Source organism: Beta vulgaris, chromosome 6 (assembly GCF_026745355.1).
Source record: "Beta vulgaris subsp. vulgaris cultivar EL10 chromosome 6, EL10.2, whole genome shotgun sequence".
In the NCBI taxonomy this organism is placed as follows: Eukaryota; Viridiplantae; Streptophyta; class Magnoliopsida; order Caryophyllales; family Amaranthaceae; genus Beta; species Beta vulgaris.
The window spans coordinates 49660925-49671230 of NC_079207.1; the positions used below are offsets into that span (position 1 = coordinate 49660925).

Below are 10306 nucleotides of genomic sequence, written 5' to 3' on the forward strand. Positions count from 1 at the left end.
TTATGCTGTGGGCCCCTGACCCACAAATCCAGGATCGTTTTTTTAGGTTTTGTTTCCGCTGTGAATAAATGTAGATTCGAGGTTTGTTAAGTGTTGATTGTGTTTTTTTGTATCTTAAGTGTGATTAGTTAGCAGCTCGAAAGTGCGGGCTGTTACAGTAACTATTTCATTAAAGTAATAAAAAGAAGTTTAGAGTTTAGTTCAGTAAAAGTTGTCTGCAGAATATTATATGATGATATTATTATTTATCTCTGCATGTTATTTATTTAGTATCATGTTAGGAATGCTTATGTTTTAGTATGTAGTACTCAGCTTTGCTGCTTACGTGCTTTGTTTGTGTTTGTGATCATGGTTTTGCTTTATTGATCCTGTGATGACCCATCTTGGTGAGCAGATTCAGTATAGCATTTACAGGTTTACAGATGTGCATCATTGAGAATCTATAATGGAGAGAATGTGTAACTAGTATATGTTATTTTTCTGCATTAGTAAGAATATACATTATTAAGTTGGTTTGAATAAGATTGTTGATTTCTAAATACTGGTTTATTTATTTATTTATAATAATAAAGTTTAAAATTTTGTTATATGTTTTCTGCTGCAAAATTCTGAATAAGCCGATACGTTATTACACGGGCGATAACACATCGGTAATTCTCTACTCTTATATTATAAAGGTATTTCTGAAAAGAGAGAATTATCGGGATGTTACACCAGCTAAATAGTTACAATCAAATAACAGATGTTTAATAGACTTATTTGCAACACCATATAAACAACAATTTTTTTTTTTGAGGGAATCATATAAACAACAAGTTAATTAGACTTATTTGCAACTCCATATAAACAACAAGTTAAGCTACACTGAGCATTCCAGACATGAATTATGTCCATAATAGCCAATCTTTTCTAAACTGACATCCAAAGTATAAAGATACTTTTTTGATGAGGCTTTGTTATTGCTGATAACTCTTCTTTATGGAACTCTGCTATGATTAACCATCAATAGGATGTAAACATTCTTGATGCTATATTTTCCTTTCACTAAAGTTGTTTGCCGACCACCAATTGAATGAAGAAGCAGTCTAGTTTCCATAATTTTCCTTTAAGTACCAAGAGATATTGCTAAAATAGCAACACTATACACCCTTTTAAGGAAACTCGATATTATTCAATCCAAATTACGGCCTTGGTGCCTGGACCGTCGCTTATTTTGGGGTATCAACTGGCATAGCATATCCGACAAGCTTTCGAAATTAAGTATACATGTGGCTGATATCTCTCAGGGTATACATCTTACGGGCCAACGAGGAGAGATGCTTAACTCGGCTGCTCTAGCTTTCTCTTATTGGAAACAGTGCATGAAATTCGTTAATGCTAAATTTGGGGAAGTCCATTCCTCGCTTTTCTTCAGGCGGATTCGGCCGCGGAAGCAACAAAATCACATTTTTATGCTTCGAGGCGAGGACGGGGATTGGGTGGACTCGCCGGATATTATTGAATCTATGATTATCAAGTTCTTCAAAGATATCCTACAATCTGGTCCTCCTTCGTCTCCAGATACACTTGCAAACTATGATAATATTGACTTGGTACTTCGCGAGCTCCACCTCCCTCGAGTCTCCAGTGCAGAAACTCTTTCGCTTTTGGCGCCCTTCTCGGGGGCGGAAATCAAGGATGCTAGGTTTAGTATAAGTGACGAAAAATCGCCTAGGTTGGATGGCTTCCCTGCGGTTTTCTTCAAGACTTATTGGCTCTTCTCCACCAGCCAAATGCTTCGAGAATGGAATCAAACTCTTGTTGTGCTTATTCCTAAAAGCGATCCCCCGGTGGAAGTAAATCACCTTCGTCCGATAAGCCTCTGCAATGTACTTTACAAATGTATCTCGAAGTGTTTAGTTGCTAGAATGCAACCTTTGCTCCCGGGACTAATTGATAAGTTTCAGAATGCGTTCATCCTGGGTCGTCAGATGCCAGATAACATCCTTCTCTCCCACGAGTTCCTTCATACAATAAACAAGCAGCGCTCGGGATCCCGTCATCTGGCAGCTCTCAAAATCGATATGAACAAGGCTTACGACCGGGTCCACTAGCACTTCCTCACTCGCGTTCTGTTAGCCTATGGTTTCGCGGTCCCCTGGGTTAATATGATCTATCAGTGCATCTCAACGGTGTCCTGCCGCATTCTCATAAACGGTGCCGCCTCCAAGCCTTTCCAGCCAAATTGTGGTTTAAGGCAAGGTGACCCATTATCGCCTTACCTGTTCCTATTCTGCATGACTTCCTTGGCTGTTGACATCAGAAGCTTCCAGGGTATAAAAAGCTCTCGCTGGAGTCCTATTATTTCTCACCTTTTTTTCGCAGACGACGCCATGTTTTTTCTTCGTGCGTCAGAGGCAGCCTGTTTGAACTTGAAAAACCTTTTGGATCATTTCTGCTCCATTTCAGGACAAATGCTGAGTCTTCATAAATCAATCATTAAATTCGGCCCAAACATAGATGAGCAGTTGAGGCTTCGGTATAAGGAAATTTTCAGAATGGAGACTCAAGAGTCCATTGGCACTTACTTAGGTGTCAACGTGGATTTCACCGGACGGAAGGTCCAACACGTCACTCCACTCCTTGATAAAATATCGGCAAAAATTTCTCAATGGCGGAGTCAAGGCCTCAGCCAGTCCTCGAAGCTTATCATCATTAATTCCATCCTAGTGGCCTCGATTGTTAATCAGCTGGCCGTCTTTCAGCTTCCCTCTACTATTGCCAATAAGTTTGATGGGATGATAGCACGTTTTTTCTGGACTAATGGGCAGAATAAAGGCATTCACTGGCGAAAACGGGCACTCATTCACCAGCCAAAGGGCCTTGGTGGCCTGGGTTTTCGCAACATCTCGGCCCTCAATCAGGCGCTTCTTATGAAGCAGGCCTGGCGAGTTCAGCACCAGCCGCAACTGCTGCTTTCTCGTGTCTATGCTACGCGTCGCGGTTCTTAGCTTAGCAGTCCAATACGGTGCTGCAATGGCTCTTGGGGCGCAAATGGTTTACGCAAAGCTCATCAAGCTTTGCTCTCTAATTGCACTTGGAAAGTAGGAAACGGGCTCAGTATCAAAGCGTCGAGCGATAAATGAGTTTGCGGGGGTACCCCGGTTATGAAAGACAATGTCACTATCCGAGAGGCTGCTACCTTAAGGGTTGCGGATCTCATTCACTCTTCCACCAACGAGTGGGATTATCGTCAGCTTCACCGTTTTTTATTCCCTCTAGCGTGCGTCAAATTTCGGAAATAGAGCTCCCAAATTCAAGCTCCACCTCTGACACCCGCATTTGGCCACTCACTCAACCAGGTATATTTTCTACCAAGACCGGTTACGCTTTCGCTCTTCAACAACAGCAAAAAGATATGTGTAGCATGACAGCTGACCAGATGCGATTTTGTCGTATTGTCTGGCACCTGAACATCATGCCAAAGTGGAAACTTTTTATTTGGAAATTGTGGCAAAATAGCCTCGCCACCTCGGCTAATCTCTTCCGACGAGGGCTCATTTTATCAGAGGTTTGTCGCATCTGTCTGTATGACGCAGAGGACAATGACCGTCTCTTTCGGCATTGTCCTCTCGCCTTGGAAGTCTGGGACTTGACCCCCTCGCACCAAGCTTTCACTACGCTCATTCTACCATTTAGTGAGTGGGTTTCCCAGTGTATCGTCCTCTTGCACACGCGGGATGGCAATCAAGGAGACTCTCTCTCAGTCTTTATTGGGACGCTCTGGGCCATTTGGCAGACTCGCAATGGCCAGATTTTCTGAAACGTACATGCAACTATTGAGATTTTCCGAGATTTTTTCGACAAAGGAATGCAGGAAAACCACGGGTTTGCGGACCAAGACTTCAATACTCCTCCCCCTGCCGTTTCTACTGCGCCGCCTCCGGGATTTCAAAGGGTCATTTATGGCCAGTTCCTCCATATGGATTGTGATCTACTTGTTCGTTGTGATGGGGCGTGGGACACTTCTTCTCATCGGGCGGTTGCAGCCTGGGTTGCCGAGGTCAGTCACTCGGGATTATCAGGTGACCGATGGTCAAATTCTGAGGGCTACTTCTGCGCTCCAGGCGGAGGCTCAAGCCTGCAGTCTTGGCCTCGTTTAGGCAAATCGCAATTCGTTCCAGAATGTTATGATTTATACAGATTCAGCTGCTCTAGTCTCCGCTCTCCATTCTATGGCAAGTCCACCATGCTACCTACTTCACACTATCTCCGATATCAAGAGACTAGCAACCGGCCTGCGAGGATGTTGCATTATGAAAGTAGGCCGAGAAGAGGTGGCAACAACGCATGCTCTGGCTCAGTCTCTGCGCAACCACCATTTCCCTTTTGTTGTGCATTAATTTGCTGTTTTTGTCTTCTTAGTTTGGTTTTGCAAGCTTTTCACGTTGTCAATGTTTCTGCCTTTAATGTAATAGGCATGAACCCACTTAACCCCAAAGTTTATTACTCTTGAAAGTAATGGCCCATAAAAGCTTTTAGATTGTAGCTTTGTTCCAATCTTCATATCAATCACATTCCATCCACCTGCAGCTTTGCGCATATGAAAGTTATCCCAAACAATACCATTGTGCTGAAATGCAAGACATTTAAGAAGTACATCAACATGGTAACTTCAATAAAACATTCTCAGAATTCTTGAACTAATTTGTAGGGGAAAATATAGTTCTGAAAACAAGTCAAAGCTCATGTCGACAACTTGTAATCGGCTTGGGTGGTACAATCTGGAGGCCACTTTACTTAAACTTGGGTTGGATGCTCATTAATGGAAGGCCTCTGGAAGAGTTTGTACGGAAAAGGGGGGCTCAGTAGCCGTTGTCACCCTATTTGTACACCCAGAACTAGAAACTGTCAGAACTAATCCTTCTCAATCTTCCTCCTGGCTTTGACTGTTAGCGGTATTTGCCAATCATGGCCATATCACCTTTTAAAAGTTCAGTTCAAAGTGAACGAAAAAGGACAACTGATTCATCCACATTTTGGATTAATATCAAATCCCTGGAACCCTTTCCTCTAATTAAGGAAAAGCCAAAGTCTGTAACATGTATCTGCTGGTGACTCGAGACGCAAGAAGCATAAGGGCTGGAACAGGAATCACACAGCCAAAAATCTACGAGCAGATCCTGCGATTTTGCTAAAAAAGCATTGAGCCTAGATGTCCTGCGGCTCTTCGAATTAACCGCATACCATCATTTCAAGAGATAGATGGCACTGAAAAACACTGAATCATCTCGTAATTCCGGCGTGATATGCCTCTCCTACAAACAATAAAGAACTTCTTTTATTACTAATACTAAGCTCAGTTCAAAAGAATTACAAAGAAGTAACAATAGACAAAAAAAAGGGTGAAACTCATAATACAAGGAACCATTGCCTCAGATAGATGCTGCTCGTGCTCGTGCTAGTGCTAGTGGTAATGCAGTGCTAGAGTTAGTGGCATGTGAATTCTCTCCCCACATATTAACAGAAACAAGAATTCGCACATCTCTATTTTTGTTACACTCTTGCATGAATCGACAGAATTCACCCATGATGGATAGAGAGGTCAGGTAAAATTATCAGATATAGTAATGTACTGAAGCCTCAAGAATACGAGAATGCTAATCACTGTACTTCTTTTCATAGTTCATGCACTCTTCATTTCTTTCAAAATATCAAAGCAGGGAGGCACTCAACATTTCAATATTGTACTAAAGATGATTAAAAGAATTCGACAAGCTCCACTAGGTGAAAATATAGATAAAGCTCCAGCTTGATAGCTCTTTGGCAACTTTCCCAAGATCTAAAGATAGTTTACTTCATAAGCATAGCCCAACTCTCCATGTGAAGACCAAGGGACGCTCAGGGCTTGGACATAGAGAGGGATATTTTTGGCTAATAGTTACTCAAATAGCAGGGCATTTGGTATGTGGGAGTAAGAGTTTGGGGGTTATAGGGTGGGATATGGAGACTGCTATTGTATATTGATGTAAGCTTGTCACATTCAAGTTCTAAGCTTAACAAAATACTAACCTCCGTATCTAAATAAGTGACACACTTCTCCCTTTTATGTGAGAGCTTTTTGTAAGAAGTGTGTCACTTATTCAGATATGGAGGAAGTACTTAGTAGCTGGGGTAAGAACACAAGCTAAGGTGCTAAATAGTGCAATAAATGACAGACAGAAATGTCAATCCAGTAGTTTATCAATAACAAGCATTTAGTAAATGGGACAAATTAAGTAACAAGAAAGAATAATTAATGAAATGTCTGAAAATACAAGGTTAAAGTTACGGAAAGTATACAGAAATCAGTTGAAATCACTATACATTTCAACCATCCTCAACGTACTTCTTTTCATTGTTTTTGTACTTTTAATTTTGTTTAAAAATTTGAGGCAGGGAAGCAGTCAACTAATAAAGATGATTGCATGAATTTGACAAGAGCAAAAATATCCAAATCAGATTGCATACATAAAGCCCCTCACCTAAGAACCTTTGTATTTGTAGATCATCTAAAGGATCAATTTCAAATAAGCTACATACACTTGTATACACCTTCTGGCTGAAAATATCAATATTGACTTGTCAACTGGTGAAATGTCATGACTGTATAAGCAGCTCCTTTACACTCTTTTCTTATTAAATTAAGCACGAGGAGTAACCTCCTCGATTCAATAGTGAAAATAGTGATCAAGCTCCAGCTCAAAGCTCTTGGGAGCTTTCCAAGACTAAAGATGGTTTGGTTCATAAAGCTCATCTCCCTATGTGGAGGGAAGGTCAGGGATTGCACATAGAAGGGAGAAATTTTTGGCTGTACGGTATTCAAATACTTGACTTATGAAGAAGGGTACTGATGAAGAAAAAAATAATTAACTTATGGGAAAAATTGATTTTATCAGTCCAACTATGAGTGTCCTGACAAAAACTATTGTTTTTTATTATTCAGTCCCAACTTTAGAGGGTATTTTACAATTCCAGTCCCAGCAGGTAGAAACCTGCTGTAGCAGGTAAACTTGCCAAAAAAAAAAAATTCCTTTTTTTTCTTTTCTTCTTCTTCCTCTTTCCTCTTTCCTCTCTCCTCTCTTCACTGCTCCCCCCACCCCCTAACAACCCTAGCCCACAGCCCACCACCCCACCACCAACTCCGGCCCCGCCAGCCCACTAGCCCACCAGCCCCCTCCCCGAAACCAGCTCCGCCCGCAGCCACCACCCCTCCCCACCCCTGCAGTCCCTCCCCTGCAACTGTCGCACCCCTCCCCCTTTCCCCACCCGGCACCCCTCCCTTCCCGCAACTGCCGCAGCACCCCAACCCCTTTCCCACCCCCGCAGCCCCCACCCCTTCTTCTGCAACCGCTGCACAACCCCTCCTTCCCTGCAAATGCCGCTAACCCCTCCCCTTCCCCCGGAAACGCCGCTAAACCCCCTCCCCTTCCATTCCCCCGCAAACGCCGCAAACAACCTCTGAAATGCCAAAAAAAATCTGACTATGCACGAAGGGACGGGGAGGGGAGGGGGGTTGCGCGACTGGCGGGGAAGGGGGCGGCGCAACTGGCGGGGAAGGGGAGGGGGGCGGCGCGACTGGCGGGGAGGGGGGCTGGGTGGTGGGGCTGGAGTTGTTGGGTTAGGGGAGAGAGAGAGGGGGTTAGAGCAGGGGAGGGGAGGGGAGGGGAGGGGAGGGGGGGTGGCAAGGGAGGGGGAAGGGGAGGAAGGAGAGAAAAAAATGAGTTAAAGCAGTAAAAAAAAAAAGTAAAAATTGTTGAAAAAAAAATTAACCTTTTCAACTGGTTACTGGTTAACCTGGACCGTTATTGTAAAATACCCCCAAAAGTTGGGCTGAACAATAATAAATTAAAGTTGGGACTGTTTTCATCAGGGCGCCCATAGTTGGGACTGATTAAATCAATTTTTCCTTAACTTATGTGTAGAAAAAAAATTCCTAGATTCCTAAAAAATAAGGGAGCATACATAGGCTATTTGAACAAATAGGTATACAAACAGAAATTAAACTAATGCACCAAACGAGTCAATGTGCTGCTGCATCAAGAAAGACAAACCAGTTACACCAAACGAATCATAACACTTGTAGGGATGAAATCATCATAGAATGCGAGACCATTTATGTTATTGAACATTCATCTTAACAGTTAGATAGCAAGTAATATCATGCATGGCAATGAATATCCATGGTGTCCCATAGTAATCATCAATATCATAGGCACTGTGACACCTTAATCAATAATAAGCAACCACAAGCCCCAGGATATAACCTCAGTAGCACACAAGCAGTGTCTAACACAGTTTATTCGAGTTTCTACTTTCTACCCAACCATCCCTAGTAGGCAGTTAGGCACTAGCTATAGAATAGTTTTTCAGCCTATGTTGATATGAAACTTTTACATTGGAAAGTTGGAAACACTAATGAAGCATTTGAAGTTGTGAGCGCCTTTTAATGTGGCACGCTGTCAACATCATCTTTTTTCCTGAACTGCATCAAAGCTCCAAGTTAATAGTTTCAGTTTTCATGATTTCATCATCCAAGATGAATTGTATAGTCACCCTTGACAGATTACACAAGTCTGTTACTTTCACAACTTCTGATATTTGAGCTTTCATACAGTTTATAATAGTATATAACTGGCAGCAATTTTAAAGCAGTAATTTGGACCATAGAAACTCATCAAGTAGATGCTTAGAATCAAGAGCAAAACGTTAAATTTGTAACAAGACCAAAATCTACTCATCAAGCCATACCTCATCGGTATATGGCAGCTGAATTGAGTCACTCAAACCACATATAGTAACATCGCATTCGAATCATAAGGTCATAAAATCGTCTTAACACCCGATGAATGAGAAGTCTCCCAAACTTCAACACCTTCAACACCTTCCCTACTAACAAAGAGCCTATCCCCACCACCTTCAATCCTTTGTATGATACCCCTCTCGGAATCCTCCACCTTATCTACATAATTCCTTCTATACACACCCCACCTCCTCTCCCCTCCTCCTCCCTCCACAACAACTTCTCGGCCTCGCACCCTCGACCAAGCTTCCAACTCCCCATCTCTCCCAACATACACATTCCCCTTGTAACAATGCACCACTACATTCCCCCCAACCTTCCAATTACCATTCAACCCCGGGTTGGTATCCTCCATATACACCCACGGATCCGAACCCAACATCCTCAAATCCGCCACACCCAAATCCCCTGACCTGGAACCCATCTTGGCCAAAAACAATCCTTCCGGGTCAACATCAACATCCGCCATGGTATCCCCCATCCTACTACTCCTAACCATTCCACCCGGCTCACTCATCTCCCACACCACCTCCCCCGACCTGGGGTCCCAAACCCTAACATACCCCGAACACCCAAAAGCACCCCAATTGACCGAGCTCCCTACCAACAACCCCACCTCCTGGACCCACCTCAACCTCTTTATACCCGTCGATTTGGCCGAGTTCCCCGACTGTCTCCCTATCTCTCCCACAACCTTCAACGTCGACTTATCAACCACCAACACAACATTCTCCCCGTGCCTACACTCAAACCCCACGTAACACACCGAGTCACTCTCACTCACTGAGTCAGAGATGGCGGTGACTCGGGATTTGTGGATCCTAGTGTCGGAATCATCTACCCAGTAAACTGACCCTACATGATGATTACTGTAGAGGTGTAGACCCGGGTAAGAGTACGACCCGGATCCGATGGCAGAGATTTGAGCATCGTTGGAGAATGAAGCGATGGTGGAGATGTGATCGAGGTGGGTGGGGGTAGTAGAGGAGAAAGAAAGACTAGTGGGGTCGTAATAAGAAATGAGGCCGGAATGAGCCAGAAGGAGAGAGAAAGAGGAAGAAGCAGAGAAGGTTGAGATGATGGGGGAGCAAGGAGGAGAGAGAGAGCTGGTAAACGCGGCGTCGAAGGGACAGAGAGGGGGAGGGGGAAGAGATTGTTTCCTGTCCATTCAGAAATATTTTGTGGATGTTTTCTTAGAGTTTCAACATGCCAAAATTTATTAATTCAATGTTTTTGCGAAATTTCTCCTTGCCTCCTTGGTAACCAAAAAAATTGTTGCCTTTTACAATTAAAGGATTATAACTATGTTTAGTTCACCTTATTTTTACTTATTTTAGATCAGAAAAAATAAGTTAAGATTAATTTAGATCAATTCAGATTATACTTATATTTAAAAATTTATTATTGTTATTATGATTATGATTATCAATATACTAATATTATTATTATTATTATTATTATTATTATTATTATTATTATTATTAT

At 42.7% G+C, this 10306-nt stretch overlaps 1 protein-coding gene across 1 annotated transcript; it reads right to left on the reverse strand.

Moving 5' to 3' along the window:
• Positions 1–4644: 4644 nt before the first annotated feature.
• On the reverse strand, positions 4645–10039 carry LOC104896960 (protein ENDOPLASMIC RETICULUM-ARRESTED PEN3). The gene is made up of 2 exons (XM_048646663.2): positions 8770–10039; positions 4645–5297 (listed from the first exon to the last, which is right to left on the reverse strand). Exon 1 carries the CDS (start codon positions 9987–9989, stop codon positions 8841–8843), a length of 1149 nt encoding a protein of 382 aa, XP_048502620.1. The 5' UTR covers positions 9990–10039; the 3' UTR covers positions 4645–5297; positions 8770–8840.
• Between the last annotated feature and the right edge of the window lie 267 nt (positions 10040–10306).

Bases quoted from the DNA above. Each gene is read 5' to 3' on its own strand.
- LOC104896960 (XM_048646663.2), bottom strand. From the start codon at position 9,989: ATGGACAGGAAACAATCTCTTCCCCCTCCCCCTCTCTGTCCCTTCGAC.